Genomic DNA, 16089 nt, shown 5'->3' on the forward strand with positions numbered 1-16089 from the left:
AGCGGGCGCCGAGGGAAGCCGGCTTTGGCTTGGCGGCGGCGGGAAGAAGGGGAGGAATTCCTCCCCTTTTTCCCGCCGCCGCCAAGCCAGTCCCCGAGCCGAAGTGCGGCGCGGCGGGGGCTTTTCGCCGTTTGCCTTCCCGGAGCGAAGGGGGAGGCAAACAGCGAAAAGCACCCGCCGCGCCGCACTTCGGCTCGGGGACTGGCTTGGCGTGCGCGGCGAGGTGGCGGGGGGGGAGGAGAAGCGCTCCTCCCCCCCGCCGCCTCGGCACGCAGCGCCGACATGGGACGGGGCTTCGGAGACCTTCTCCGAAGCCCCGTCTCATGCGGGAGGTGCCCGGCGAGGCGGCGGGGGGAGAGAGAAGCGCTCCTCCCCCCCGCCGCCTCACCACGCAGCGCCGACATGGGACGGGGCTTCGGAGACCTTCTCCGAAGCCCCGTCTCATGCGGGAGGTGCGCGGCGAGGCGGCGGCGGGGGGAGAAGCGCTCTCCCCCCCGCCGCCTCACCACGCAGCGCCGACATGGGACGGGGCTTCGGAGACCTTCTCCGAAGCCCCGTCTCATGCGGGAGGTGCGCGGCGAGGCGGCGGCGGGGGGAGAAGCGCTCCCCCCCCGCCGCCTCACCACGCAGCGCCGACATGGGACGGGGCTTCGGAGACCTTCTCCGAAGCCCCGTCTCATGCGGGAGGTGTGCGGCGAGGCGGCGGGGGGGAGAAGCGCTCCTCCCCCCCGCCGCCTCACCACGCAGCGCCGACATGGGACGGGGCTTCGGGACCTTCTCCGAAGCCCCGTCTCATGCGGGAGGTGCCCGGCGGGGGGGGAGAAGCGCTCCTCCCCCCCGCCGCCTCGGCACGCAGCGCCGGCATGGGACGGAGTTTCGGAGAAGGTCTCTGAAGCCCCGTCTCATGCGGCAGGTGCGCCGCGGGGGGGGGCGGGAGAAGTGCTTCTCTCCCCCCCCCCCGCCGCCTCGCCGCGCACCTCCCGCATGAGACGGGGCTTCGGAGACCTCCGAAGCTCCGTCCCATGCCGGCGCTGCACGACAGCAGCGTTCTAGCGCCCGTTTTTAAACGGGCTGAATTCTACTAGTACCAAAATAAAAACTTAGTTGGTCTTTAAGGTGCTACTGAAGGAATTTTTTTAATATTGCTACTGCAGTACTGCAATTTGGCCAGAGGTCCATCCATTCATCCCACAGGTCAGGTCTCGCCTGTAGGCCGCTGGACTCCACTTAGTTTATAGCGAGTTGAGGAAAATCCATGTCAGGAAGACGAAAGCCCTTGTACAGTGATCGTACAAAACTAGCATGTCTCATGATAAATTCTCTGTGCGTGGATGTGTGCTTTTTGTTAAAATAAATAAATAAATAATCCCCATTCAGGTTTATTCCTTTATTTTGAGCCTGGTTTAAAACAAGTCGCTTGAGTGAAGGCAGAGGGTGCCAGGCTGGAGTTAGTGACATCTAGAACAATCGAGCTGGGAGCAGCGGCATGCTCCAGTTAATATCTGCCGTGAACAGTAGAAGAATTCAATTGCCTCTTCTTTTTTAAGGATGTCATTGTATCACTATGGTTTTAATACTGCACACTGCTTTTGGGAGCCACAGCTTGCCTTTGAAAGCCGGACATGAGTAAAGCAAGCTACTAAGTCCTTAAGAACAGCTCACTCTCCCTTGTGTATCCCCTGTTGCCCGAGGGGCCGCTCATCACTCAGCTTTCCCTCAAACCTTTTTTTTCTTGAGCAGCCTTCTCCAACCTGACAAACTTCCAGGCAAGGAACTAACACCCCAACATCATTCTGTAATGCCTGGTATGTCCTTATTGGAAGCTAAGCCATAGCCAAGGAGACCGTATTTGTTAGCCTCCCAGAAAAAGCTGTGTTAGCTGAATCCAAAGTTCTATATATAGCTGCATTATAATCCTCCTTCGCTGCTTGCAAACAAGCCGCTCGCCCAGGGTGAGTAAAGATTGCCCCAAGGTGACCTTGCACAAAAAGCTGGCTCTTGTTTGTTGCTGCTGCCTGTCCTCCTCTTTTAGGTCCGACATGGGCACACATATCCCAACCCTTTTCTCCAGTGTCTTAGGCTAACCCATGGGTAGGCAAACCAAGGCCTGGGGGCCGGATCCGGCCCAATCGCCTTCTCAATCCAGCCCACGGACGGTCCGGGAATCGGCGTGTTTTTACATGAGTAGAATGTGTGCTTTTATTTAAAATGCATCTCTGGCTTATTTGTGGGGCATAGGAACTCGTTCATTTCCCCCCCTCCAAAATATAGTCCAGCCCCCTACAAGGTCTGAGGGACAGTGGACCGGCCCCCTGCTGAAAAGGTTTGCTGACACCCCAATGTGGACTGGAAAAAGCCCTTTGCAGTCAGACAGTAAGAAGCACAAGGGCCTGAACTGTGACACAAACAATCTCCATCGAGGCACCAGGTTTTTAGAGACTGATTTCATACTTGCATTTCTGAGGTTGACTGGTTCTAATGGGAGGACTGTACCACACCGGCGTGAGATGGGAAGGTGCCATCTTGACATACCTGCCACCTACACGGGGGTGGCAGATATGCTTGATAACTAACCTGCCTGATCCAGAATTAGATTTCATGCAAATACATCCCCTGTGAGAGGACTGTACTATCTCAGAGCAGCCTAGCCTAGCCCCTTGGCCGTTCCTTAATGCAGGCAACCCCGGTTGTACATTTTGAGACAAAGCGAAGTTCTGTGCCTAGCTGCGTAGCTGTGCAGTGCAAATGTGATTATTAAGGAAATTATCTCAAGGTGACCTGCTTTCTTATCCGGACTGTTAGTCTAATGAAATAGGCTGCATGGATCTCGGTCAAACGAGCCCTGCCAGAAACACTTGCTTTGAAAGCAACAGAGTCAGCGCCCTTCAGGTTCAGCATATTTGATAGTTCATGTTGTCAAAGAGCGGCGTGATGGTCCCATCCTTCCATTCGATCAAGATTTCGCCATGCTTCAGCGAAGGAGTGGGGGATGCTGGGATGATCTGCCCCTTGGAGCTGGGGCTAGGTGCCCTAGGTAAGGGCGGCCGCTCCTCGTGAACCACACGGCAGCTCTTCAAAGGAGACAGCTTCTGCTTCCGCTTCTTCCTAAAGTAGGAAGCGGCAGAAAGTTATGATTTGAAATTACTGAGAGACCCAGAATGGTATTTGCACAGTACCTGTGAGGCCTATTAGGCAAGTGAACGTGGCAAGTGGCATCTTGAATATTCTGTGGGGCCAATTTAAGGCAGCCATGAAGTTAAACTTATTAATCAGTTTTGATCCGTTTGAAAGAGAACAATAATTTACTTATTTGTACCCCGCCCATCTGACTGGGTTCCCCTAATCCTGATTATCAGGGCAGCAGGCTTGGTTATTTTCAAGCCAAGTACTTACTAAAAAAATGAGAGCTCTTCCTATACTCTTATGAAATGGCAGTAGACAAGTTAACCAACAAACTCTCAACTCTTTGCATCCTGGTGGTTTTGGTCACTAGAGTAAACTGCATATTTTTAATTTTATTCTATTTTATAAAATGCATAAACTGCTCAGCTGTTTTTAAAAGCCCTCACAGTAGTTTGCAAAGAAAGAAAGAAAATTATCAAGAAGAATTAAACGATTTAAGATTGTCAAATAAAATAACAGTACAAGTAACTTGCACCTTACACGAGGGTTCAGTTCAGGGGGTCCACGTGTATATCCTAAAATTTGTACAGCCAGGAACCCTTGGAAATGGTCCCCCTGTGAGACTTTGGGGAGGCAGTGCGAGGGCTCTGGGGTGCTGCCAGGGCCCTCGTGCCACCTTCCAAAAGTTGGTTGAGCCCATGAGTGCAGGTAAAACAAATAACGAGAGTGGGTTTCCTCCACTCTCCATTTATTTATTTATTCCCCCCACCTGCGCAAAACTGCGATTATGCAAGTAAAATGGGTGAAAGATGTGAGTTACCTGTAGACTAAAAGCATTAAAACTCGCATCAACTTTCTGGGTAGTTTTGTCTAAACCATGTTTTTAGCAGGTGCCGTAAAGAGTGCAATGAAGGAGACTGCCTGATGTCAAGAGGCAAGGAGTTCCAAAGTCCAACACTAAGCGACCAAGTTCTTACAAATGCGGAACAGGTAATACGTGGCACATGTAATAGTGCCGGTTCCGCATATCAAAGTGGTCAAGCGGGCGCACCTAGAGTAAGGCTTGGTATTCCTATGGCGCTTTGGAGAGCTCAAACACTCAACAGATAATATCTTATTGCAATCGGTACAACAGCCATGTGGCGGGTGGGTCAGCGTTATTTGCTCCCACATTGTAGACTGAGGCCCCGGAGGGAGGGAGGGAACTTACAGCAGAGGAGGCAGAATCTGAAGCCAGGGCCTTCGTGATGCAGAGGAGAGAAAGTGGAACAAAACAGAGACTTTGCTGGTGAGACAGCAACACTGTGGGATGAATGGGCCTCTTACCTGTTGTACCGGATATTGAGAATGAGGATTGTCACTCCCAGAATAAAGGCCAGCGGGCTCAGGACAAGTATGACCGTCTTCCAGTTGGTCCCTGAAAGTGCATTGCACCCTGTATGTTTAATTACATCATTCCTGTGCTCTTCCTACACCTCTCCTGTATTACCATCTTAAGGCGGTTTCCTCGTACACGTGGGTGGGTGAGGAATCTTTGGGGAAATGGCCTGCCTCTCCTTCACTGGTGCTTAAAAAGAGGTTAGATTAGCCATCTTTTGCTGAGATTGCAAGGGGTTGGACTAGATGACTCCCAGGGTCCCTTCCAACAATTCTCTGATTCTGGGTAGAAGGGCTCCCAGACTGTTTCCCCTGAAAGCTGGGTTGCTGGGATATGGGGAGGTGGGAGCAGAGTCAATGAATGGATGCACATTACGGAGGAGAATGGGTGTATCTGAATGTGTGCGTAAGAGGGGCGGACGCCTCACCCAGCACTGACATACAGACCCGGATAGTCAGCTATGAGGGCATGAGACTCTTGCCACTGAACTCACTTGGTATTTCAGGGTACAATGCCTCTGCCCAGGGAGGCTCCACTAAGGTCCCTGTTGAGTTCAGTTAATCCTAGCACCATCCAGGCCAGTGGCTAATACCACATTTTGTGTTTGTGAATTTAATATGGGCTTTTAATTTTTTTTGTTTCAAAAGAACAATAATTATGGTTAATTTTCCATTTTCCCCTCGCTATCCATCATACCTGTAAATCGGGAAGCTGCGCCCTTCCTCTGATGTTTCTTATGAGGCATGTGCCTTTCTGGCAAGGAGAGAAATAGGGAGAATGAAACTAAAGGATCCGGAGCAAGAAGAGAAAATCTCGCGTTGTTCGCTCACCTCTGCACCTTTGTTTCCCGATTTGTTGTCCATGCAGAGGTCAACCTCGGGGTGGGCTGCAGACCTGGCCTCTTCAGGCCAAAGACATACGCCTCCTCCATAAAAAAAAAGAATGAAAATTTCCCTGCACACAGAAAAACAGTATGTCAGGGGAAAGTGTCCTAGTCTAGCATTCTCCCTGGCATGCTAGTTTTCCGTGTGCAGGGATTTTTGTTGTGTTGTTGTTTTGTATGGAGGAGCGTTCTCTCCTGTGAGATGCCACATGCAATTCACCGGGTGTAGATTGGCCTCGGTCCAGTATACCTGAAGGAGCGTCTCCACCCCCATCGTTCTGCCCGGACACTGAGGTCCAATACCGAGGGCCTTCTGGCGGTTCCCTCGTTGCGAGAAGCCAAGTTGCAGGGAACCAGGCAGAGGGCCTTCTCGGTGGTGGCGCCTGCCCTGTGGAACGCCCTCCCATCAGATATCAAAGAAAAAAACAGCTACCAGATTTTTAGGAGGCATCTGAAGGCAGCCCTGTTTAGGGAGGCTTTTAATGTTTAATAGATTATTTTATTTCATTTTTCTGTTGGAAGCCGCCCAGAGTGGCTGGGGAAACCCAGCCAGATGGGCGGGGTATAAATGATATATTATTATTATTATTATTATTATTATTATTATTATTATTATTATTATTATTATTATTTCAGCAGGAACAAGGCCGGGGACCCCAGGTAGGTATTGTGAGGAGGGCAAGAAATCACACTAGGTGACCAGGACTCCTGCTCCTATAATAGTCGATCTGAAGGAGGTGCAACTTTAATCGGCCCTGCAGTGAAAATACATTATATTAGGGGAAATTGAATATGTATGTCACTCAAAAACTGCGTACAAAAATGTGTTTACTTGGAGAACTTTGCACTAACATGCTGGTGAATTTTCACGAGGGTTTTTAAAATCACAGTTTGCTCCAGAAATGTGGAGAACTGAAATCGGAAAGATAAGAAACAGAGAGAAATGCAAAGGGCAAGTCCTTCCATCCCTATTGTCTGCAAATGGCAATAATGCAGTAACTCTGAAGAAGCATTGCAGAGCAACGAAGAGAGCGAAATTATGTGTGGAAGGTCCACTATAAATCCACCACGAATGCACTATTGACGTGTTGGAGGGCGCTCCTGTTAAAAAACATGATAGTCTAGGGCAGCCTGCAGAACCCTACACCCTGGTGAGCTAGGTTTTTCACAAGCAGGGTGATATTTACAATACAATTGCACTCACATGCATGCAGCTTGCACGATTCCAACTATACATGGGTGAAGACAGGCTGGTTGAAATTGCACAAGTTAAATCCAAGCAAGGAGGACAGCTTAATGCCTCTTATTCTGCCGGATTTTGTGCTGTGTACCTAAAGGAGCGTCTCCACCCCCATCATTCAGCCTGGACACAGAGGTCCAGCTCCGAAGCCCTTCTGGCAGTTCCCTCACTGCAAGCAGTGAAGTTACAGAGAACCAGGCAGAGGGCCTTCTCGGTGGTGGCGCCCTCCCTGTGGAATGCCCTCCCGTCAGATGTCAAGGAGATGACTATTTGAGAGACATCTGAAGGCAGCCCTGTACCGGGAAGATTGTAATGTGTGATGTTCTGCTGCGCTGTTTTATATTCTGTTGGAAGGCGCCCAGAATTAATGCTTAATTCAGAAACATCTAATTCAGTGCCGGCCACTGGCTTGCATGGCTTTGAAAGAGGATTACTCAAACCCATAGAAGAGCGCACATCTATCCCTGGCTATTAATTGTGGTGGCTAAATAGAACTTCCAGGTTCAGAGGCAGTCTACCTCCGAATACCAGTTGCTGAGGAGAGCTGTTTCCTGCAAGCCCTGGAGGATAGCCCCCTGAGCCCTGTTGGAAACTGGAAACTCTGGCGTGCTTGGGACCATTTGCTTTATCCTGCCTGGGTAGCCAGCACGGTGCTGATCATGCCAAGGTTGCAGGTTCGACAGCTGCATATTCCTGCATTGCAGGGGGTTGGACTAGATGATCCTCAGGTTCCCTCCCACCTCTGCAATCCTATGGTCCTTTGTTCTTCAGGCTGAAGTCACCACCCTGCTTGTCGTACTCACCATCACCTGCTTCCAGGATGACATCTTCGTTCTTTGGAAGATTGCTGGTGGTATTAGGTTCATCAACGATGGCTGGAGATGTGGGTCTGGTGTCTATAAAGGAGGTGCCGATCTCTGACAACGCAATAGTTTTATCTGGTAGGTGGGGGGGGGAGAGAGAGATGAAGGCAATAGATTTATTAGGTGCATCTGTCATATCACAAAACAATGAGCAAGCTTCCAACTCCTACAGAGTTCTTTTTCAGGCCAGATAGTAGGCAAAGCCAGGGGTGGTGGTTGAGGGTGATATCCAGCATTGTGCAGATGTGTCTCCCCTTCCTCTCCATGCAGCCCCCCTCAAATCTGCTCCAGGGAGTCCCCAAACCTCTGGAGCAAATTTGGTGGGTTTGCTGGCATTGGTGAGAGAGGAGGGTAATTTCATCCTCCTGTGAGGATTCTAACTAGAGGAAATTTAATTACCTAATTAAGTAAGTAATCATAATTGCTATCAAGCCAGCTGCTTTAGAGATGAACAATCCTCTCCTCGGGGTCTGGACTTTGTCGGATCCTGCCTTCGGGTTTCCCACAGGCATCTTGCTTGGCCACTGTGGGAATGAGATGCTGGACTAGATGGGCCATTGGCCTGATCCCGCAGGCTCTCCTGATGTTCATATGTGTTCCTCTACATGCAGCCGCTGGGAGAGATCATCAGGGGGTTTGGGCTGGGTGTCCATCAATATGCGGATGATACCCAGCTCTACCTCTCTTTCAAATCAGAATCAATGAAGGCGGTGAAGGTCCTATGTGAGTGCCTGGAGGCGGTTGGAGGATGGATGGCAGCTAACGGATGGAGGTTGAATCCTGACAAGACAGAAGTACTGTTTCTGGGGGACAGGGGGTGGGCGGGTGTGAGGGGCTCCCTGGTCCTGAATGGGGTAACTGTCCCCCTGAAAGACCAGGTGTGCAGCCTGGGAGTCATTTTGGACTCACAGCTGTCCATGGAGGTGCAGGTCAATTCTGTGTCCAGGGCAGCTGTCTACCAGCTCCATCTGGTACGCAGCCTGAGACCCTACCTGCCCGCAGGCTGTCTCGCCAGAGTGGTGCATACTCTGGTTATCTCCCTCTTGAACTACTATAATGCGCTCTATGTGGGGCTACCTTTGAAGGTGACCCAGAAACTACAACTAATCCAGAATGTGGCAGCTGGACTGGTGACTGGGAGTGGCCACTGAGACCACATAACACCGGTCTTGAAAGACCTACATCGGCTCCCAGTATGTTTCCGAGCACAATTCAAAATGTTGGTGCTGACCTTTAAAGCCCCAAACAGCCTCGGCCCAGTATACCTGAAGGAACGTCTCCACCCCCATCATTCAGCCTGGACACTGAGGTCCAGCTCCGAGGGCCTTCTGGCAGTTCCCTCCCTGCAAGAAGAGAAGTTACAGGGAACCAGGCAGAGGGCCTTCTCGGTAGTGGCGCCCACCCTGAGGAAACCCAGCCAGATGGGCGGGGTATAAATAAATTATTGTTGTTGTTGTTATTCCTCACGATGCAGTTTCCCGCCTCATGCATTGCTGGGTTTAGCTAGCTGCAGCAATGCAGCACCGGTTCTACCGTGTTTCCCCCTTTTTAATAAATAGTCAGAAAGTAAGCCATAGCAGGCTTTTTAAGCATTTGTGCAGATTAAACACCCCCTGAAAATAAGCCATACCTCCGCGCAGCCATCCTTGTCCTCCCGCTGCTGTTGCTGTTGCTGCTGCTGGGCCAGGCAGAGGCGAGGCCGCTGCTTGCCCCTGTGGGCTGCATGGCCCAAGGCTGAGCTGCGGCGGGAGGCCCGCGGGCGCTTCCGCACCGCTGGAGTGATGCCGGAGTGTCATGGGCTGCATGGCCCAAGGCAGAGTGGTGACGGGAGGCCCGCAGGCCCTTCCGCACCACCGGGGCGACACAGCGGCGGGCAGGAAGAGGCCGGGTCGCTGGCTCGGCGCTCCGCCCGATCGGCGCTGCGGAGCGCTCTGCCCAATCGCACGGAGCGCTCCGCAGCTCCAATCGGGCGGAGCGCTCCGCAGCTCTGATCGCTCGGAGCGCTCCACAGCGCCGATCGGGCGGAGCGCCGAGCCAGCGACCCGGCCTCTTCCTGCCTGCCGCCCGCCGCCCGGAACCGGCAAGGAAGAGGGGAAAGGGGCGCCTGGGAAGGAGTCGGGAGGGCCCTTGCTGCATGAGCCGTGGGCACGCGGCTCCTTCCAAGTGCAGTGAGCGCCTCGTTTTGAGCGAGAGGCTTGAAAGGAACACAGCAACGCGGCCGTGGGGGCTCTCAGTGCCGCCTTGCCCAGGCCCCACATTCCCCGGAGGCCTTCCGCCTTGCCAAGCTTGGCTGGCCAAGCTCGGAAGGCACGCGGGTGGCCTGTCTAAGGCCGGGCGGGATCCCTCAGCCCTGCTCATCCTCATGCAAAACACCCCCCTCAATATAAAGTAGCAGGAACCTTGGAGCGGTTGGCAGGGGGGAAATAGAAGAAAGAATTAAAAAACCGAGACAAAGGCATCGCCGGGCGGAGCACCTAGCCAGCGGCCAGGCCTCTTCATGGCCCGGCCGAGGAGGCCTGCCGCCCCACCGCCCGGAACCATAGATACCATAAAAACATAATAACAATAAGACATCCCCTGAAAATAAGACACCGTGTGTTTTTTTGAGGAAAAAAAGTTATAAGACGGTGTCTTAAAAAAGGGGAAACACGGTAAGTGCATTCAGTGGTGAGGGGGGGGGGCGTTACGGATGGGAGTGGTTTTCTGCAAGTAAATCCCTCTTGCCTTACCTTCGGGGACCCAAACCTGTGGGTCTACAAATTCCTCCCCTGAGATGCCGAGCGCAGGGGCCGCTGCCAGGTCTGCAGCACAGACGATCTCGTCCGTCGCGGTCTTCCACCTGCTGAACTTGTCCTTCTCCCGGGCGAGGAAGGCCTTGTGTCCCTCCTGCTTGGTGCTGAGGTGAAGCCCCAGGCCTTGCAAAGTGAGGTGGCCTTTCCTGCTGCACACCCAGGCTTGGCGCGCCCTGTCTCCTCCGCAGGACTCCAGCTGAGCGGGTGCAAATTCCTGCGTTTTGGGGACCGTCAGGCACAGCCCGGTCTTCCAGTGGACGATGGCTCGGGTGGCGGCATCCCAGCTCCAGTGGTATTGTGCAGATTGGGGCTTGCAGTCGGCCAGGCCAACCCTTCCGAATTCGTGGGACGAGGCATGGATGCACTTTTCCAAACGGGCATTCCTGATGAGGAAGCCATCGCCTCCTGGCACTGGGGAAGAATCATAGAATCGTGGAGTTGGAAGGGACTCCCAAAGGTCATCTAGCCCAACCTCCGGCAATGCAGGAATCTCAACTAAAGCATCCATGACAGATGGCCATCCAAACTCTGCTTTAAAACCTCAAGCGAAGCGAGAGTCCCGAGGGAGTCCATTCCAAGCAACTGCATTGCATTTATACGCGTTGTCACAGAATTGGAGGGTCGGAAGGAGTTCCCCAGGGGTCATCTAGTCCAATCTCCTGCAATGCGAGTCTGCTATATGTATTGGACTACAACTCCCATCAGCACAGCCGTGTTTGTTGGGGCTGATGGGAGATGTACTCCAAAGCACCCAGAGGGCACCAGGTTGGGAAAGGCTGCCGCCTACGGTGCTTCTCAAACTTGGGTCCCCCCCAGCTGTTGTTGGACTACAACTCCCAACTTCCCCTACTAGCTAGGAATGATGGGAGTTGTAGTCCAACAACAGCTAGGGACCTAAGTTTGAGAAACACTGTAGGGATATTGCATCAGTTGGAAGGGGATACTGTATTATTTGGCACCTTGCCCAGTACCTCCAGGAGGGCACACAGTGGAGGCAGGGCTGGGGGGGGGAGGGAGAAGCCCACCTGCTTGCCTTCCAAAGGGAGGCTCCTTTTGCTACAGAGCAAACAGCAAGCCCTTGCAGAATTTCCTGTCCTTTGCAAGAACAATCCCTTACGTGGAGATACCACGGCAGGCCAAAACACACTATAAACGGAATCCAGATTGGGGAACAGCACACAATAGATTAAAGGATTATTTTCTTAAAGGAAACCTGATGCGCCTGATATGCATTCCTCCCAGTTTTTGAAGTAAAAGAGGAACTTTTTTTTTTTTGCTGAGGGTTGATTGAGGTGATGTCTCAAGCAGCCACTGAAAATGGAAGAAGACCAGGCAGAGAAAGTGGTCCCATTTCATCTTCTAAAAATGTTTCCATACATTGGTGCCAGGAGCCTCACCTGTTGACCATACTGCAAGGGCATGTCTAAGGCAGACTTCCCCAAGCTTGTGCCCTCCAGATGTTTGGAATGCACGTCCCCTCAGCCCCAGCCAGCAGCAGAGTTGTGATCCAAAACATCTGGAAGATGCCAGGGTTGGGGAGGCTGGCCTTAGGGATTTACAGCTGCTGATAGACAGCCCTGATAGACGCAAACTGATTGCTGGCTAATATTTTGCTAATATTTCCTTGCTGAAATACGTGCTTGCTAAAAAGAGGGAAAGTAACCAAATGTGAGGCCAAACTGTTTGATGAGATTTGGGAGCGGCAGGGATGTTAGTATAAAACTGGTTGCCTTGATGACACATTCAGAAAAAATATTGCACGAGGAAATGGGATTCAGCAGTGAGGTGTATGATAGGAAAGTTGAGATCAGATACCACAGAGAGCGCTGGGATACTATTGACACATTGGAAGAACATGAACATCTGCATCATCTAGCATGAAGAGATAATACCATATATATATATACCAAAAATAACATACAAAACACACTCATAAACTCATATATATATATATATGTTTATGACTGTGTTTTGTATGTTATTTTTGAATGATGATTGAACAGAACAAATCAAATAAATACATAAATTGCAGAAGAAAGGGGGAGGGGGACTCCAGAAACATCTGAAGGTCCATTGCAGATTCTGCTATATATTATGCCAAGCTGGTATACTCCAGATGTTTTGGATGACAACTTTCTCCAGTACCTTGTAGTTCAAAACATCTGGAGAACAGACTGCATTGCTGACTACTGCACAGGATTGAAGCTAACGCTAAGAATAAGCCAGCTCTCTCCTTGTCACCCAGAAAGCACCCAACATTTGTGCAATGCTTACAACAGTTAAACATCCCAGATTCCCCCTTCCAAATCAGCAGAGCTAAAATATACGTTGGAGACAACCCAAACGATGAGTGCTTATTTTTTTTTTATCACCAGTGTTTCATGGGGGCTGAACTCGCGCAGATTTTAGGTGAAAGCTCCCTGGTCCAACGGCAACCTCCTATTGATTTTGTTGCGCAGGATCTCAAAAATTTAGGGTGCGTGGTTTGCATATTCATGACTTGCCTAACAACATTTGTAGGTCCCAGAATTCCTGGAACAGTTTTGTTGCTCCTTTTCAAATAGCCTTCAATGGTCACCAAGCTGCACACACAGAGAGAAGGGTACATAAAAAAATAAAAGTAAAAACACCTCTCGTTGCCAGGAGAATCCGTTTCACAATCAAAACAAACACAGATCAGCCAGTGAAGGCGAACTGAAACGCTGTCCATGCAGGGGAAGTATTTGTACGTAAAAATAATAATATTATGGACAAGGAGGAAAAAAGGGGTGCAAAGAAGGAGCAGCGAAAGCAAACTTACCCTGCAGCCAAGGAAGGAAGAAAGTCCAACTCAGGCTCAGCTTGAAAAGCTTCATTGTCTCCCAGGAGAGAGAAATTGAGGGGGTTATAGATGGGGGGGAGGAGAGCCTTTGCAAAGGGCAAAGTGAACTGGATGCGACAAAAGACAAAAGGTACAATTTAAGGAAGCAAGTTCTGTCTCTCCCGACAAGCACCCTTTAGCTCCCAAGATAGCAGCAGGGTGGTGATCCCAGGGGAAGTGCCGTGAGAAAGCCCATGTCCAAGGAAAGTCGCCTCCTGGCTTTCCCAGCAAAAATGGCAAAAAGCGCTGGCCTGCTTCTCAACTAGCTCCTCCTGATGGAAGAGAAGGGAAGCTTTCAAGAAGCACAGAGTTCTTCTTCTTCAGGCAGGGTGATTGGGGGAGAGAGAAGAAGACCACCTTCCTGCCCAGGTGCCAAATGATGCCCTAAAAGGATATAAAAATCTATATAGTGCAGTAAACGCAGCAGCAACGTGGGGAGTGGGAAGGGAGAAGCAACAGAGCTTCTGGGCTCTGTCCCTTGCAAGTTGTGATTCCTGAATAGGGACAGAGAATTCTAAAGAACTCGAGCTGCTGCTGGTGAGGTCGTTGCTGGGAGCTGGAGGGGAGCCAAAGCATCCACTTCAGCCCACAAAGGAGAAGGGGAGGCCCCTGGGTTCCCAGATTAGGACGTTCCCTTTTGTTGAGGATCCTCTTTTCACACATAGAAAGTCTGTGGCGTTTGCACGAGAACATACAAAGCTGCCCGTACTGAAGTACTCAAGGCAAGACACAGTGATAACAGCAAGAACCTTTATTGAACTACATAACTGGGAAAACAGGGGCAAGACAACTGCTTATATACATTTCTGAAAGCCTTGGCCACTCCCACTCCCAACGTGATTGGCTGTCTAAACTTCCAAGGTGCGAATCACAACTCAGAAGTTCAAGGGCCAATGGCAGAGGCCCAAATCCTGAAGTGCCCTGTGATTGGACACCCTGTATCGAATCAGAACAAAGGAGCTCCATACTCAAGCTCAGCCAAACACAGACCACTGAATACATAACACGTATGCCGGGGCCAATCCAGTCTGGTCCTTAGGGCCAACACTCAGTGGTAGAGAGCACCTGCTTTGCTGTCGAAGGTCCCCGCAGCTTCTAATTGGTGCAGGTGCCCCGGAAACAATAGCCGGCAGTCGCTTCGGACGATTGGCTTCCGAAAAACATTTGAAAGCTGGAACACTTTCTTCCGGGTTTTTGGCGTTTGAGAACCAAGGCATTTGAGAACCAAGGTACCACTGTCTAGGTTTCTAAAAACACAGTGGAGTCACAGAGCAGATTTAAAAAGCAAGGGAGAACCTCCCCTCTCAAAAAACTATCGAATAAAATAACGGAGGAAATTAAACTAGATACAAATGATAAAACCAAAAATTAGCCTTTCTGGATCAGGGCAAAAGTGCATCCATTGCTGAACTAGTTGGGCCATTGGCCTGATTCAGCAGGCTGTTCGTAAGGAGTGCTTCCTTTTGACAGACCTGTGTTATAAATTCAACAGGCTGCCTGCAGACCAAGACTGCAGTCCTATTCTATATACAGTTATTAAGGACTTCCACGCTTCGGCACAGCGGATTTTACCTGTGAGTAGATACGCCCAGGATTGCACGGAAACTTCCTTGTGCTCGATTCTCATTGAAATCAACGAGACTTGACTTTTATATGGGGCCAAATTCCAAGCCATTTCCTGGATCCCGCCCAATATATTTAAACGCACAACTCTAAAACAGCATTAGCAGACTGTTCCAAGAGTTTCAGGAAAATCCTGCAGTAGGAGATGGATTTCCACCCGGCTGCTCCAACTGTCAAGTCAGAACCTACTTTGCAACACAGAATTTGCAGAACACAAGAGGGTTTCAGCCTTATATTGCCCGTGCAGAAAATTTAGATTGAAATGCTTGGAGCTTAATAAACTTTAATAATAATAATAATAATAATAATAATAATAATTTATTTATACCCCGCCCATCTGGCTGGGTTTCCCCAGCCACTCTGGGCCGCTTCCAACAGAAAAATGAAATAAAACAATATATTAAACATTAAAAGCCTCCCTAAACAGGGCTGCCTTCAGATGTCTTCTAAAAATCTGGTAGCTGTTTTTCTCTTTGACATCTGATGGGAGGGCGTTCCACAGGGCGGGCGCCATCACCGAGAAGGCCCTCTGCCAGGTTCCCTGCAACTTGGCTTCTCGCAGCAAGGGAACCGCCAGAAGGCCCTCGGCACTGGACCTCAGTGTCCGGGCAGAGCGATGGAGGTGGAGACGTTCCTTCAGGTATATTGGACCAAGGCCATTTAGGGCTTTAAAGGTCAGCAACAACCCTTTGAACTGTGCCAGGAATTGGAAACGTACTGGGAGTTTCCTCTCTTATTCTCACGTTGGTGCCTTCATGCAGCCTTCACTTGCTTGATCTAAATCGCTTTTCCTCCCTTGCCACCTTCAGGAGCCAAGTTCAATTGCAGCCGGAGAACTTCAGAAACTTTTGTGACCGGGTGGTACACTTTGTGCTCTGGCTGTTATCCAAGGGCTCCTACAGCCAACCTATTAATTGAGCATTCATCTCAATTTGCTTGCACAAAATATACATGGAGGTTAGAGTATATCTGGTCTTTATTTAGCATTCATTCTTATTTGTTTTCAGGTCAGCGAGCATTCTTTCTGCATTCACCCAGATTTGCTTGTGGGGCGTTTACCAGACTTTTTGCAGCTTGAAAATTGACACAGTAACGCAAGGGGGGCCTGAGGGCAGAATCAGCGGAGCTCTCTCCCCAGGGGCAGCGATGGGCCTTATTCGGGGCTCTTCCAGGAAACGGAAAGCGAAAGCGGAGGGAATATCCCAGGTGAATAACAACAACAACAACAACAACAACAACAACAATTTATTATTTATACCCCACACACCTTGGGGCAGGGCACGAAGTTGCTGTCTTGATGGCCTCTGAGCCGAGAATCACAGAGAAC

General features: G+C 50.5%; 1 protein-coding gene across 2 annotated transcripts; it reads right to left on the bottom strand.

Annotated features, from left to right (window-relative positions):
- Positions 1 to 1327: 1327 nt before the first annotated feature.
- On the bottom strand, positions 1328 to 14697 carry LOC118077248 (uncharacterized). 2 transcript variants are annotated; one of them, XM_035100779.2, is made up of 6 exons: positions 13080 to 14697; positions 10217 to 10690; positions 7428 to 7562; positions 5198 to 5254; positions 4450 to 4540; positions 1328 to 3105 (listed from the first exon to the last, which is right to left on the bottom strand). In XM_035100779.2, exons 1-6 carry the CDS (start codon positions 13132 to 13134, stop codon positions 2892 to 2894), a joined length of 1026 nt encoding a protein of 341 aa, XP_034956670.2. In that variant the 5' UTR covers positions 13135 to 14697; the 3' UTR covers positions 1328 to 2891. The 2 variants fall into 2 exon arrangements, with proteins under 2 accessions (XP_034956670.2, XP_034956672.2); XM_035100781.2 differs by lacking the exon at positions 5198 to 5254.
- Between the last annotated feature and the right edge of the window lie 1392 nt (positions 14698 to 16089).

Source organism: Zootoca vivipara, chromosome 11 (genome assembly GCF_963506605.1).
Source record: "Zootoca vivipara chromosome 11, rZooViv1.1, whole genome shotgun sequence".
Classification (NCBI taxonomy): domain Eukaryota; kingdom Metazoa; phylum Chordata; class Lepidosauria; order Squamata; family Lacertidae; genus Zootoca; species Zootoca vivipara.

Coding starts and splice junctions, on each gene's coding strand:
- LOC118077248 (XM_035100779.2), bottom strand. CDS start 13,134: ATGAAGCTTTTCAAGCTGAGCCTGAGTTGGACTTTCTTCCTTCCTTGG. Junction 7,563..10,216: donor ACAGGTTTGGGTCCCCGAAG/GTAAGGCAAGAG, acceptor CCCACCTACCAG/ATAAAACTATTGCGTTGTCA. Junction 3,106..4,449: donor CTCAATATCCGGTACAACAG/GTAAGAGGCCCA, acceptor TTCCTACTTTAG/GAAGAAGCGGAAGCAGAAGC.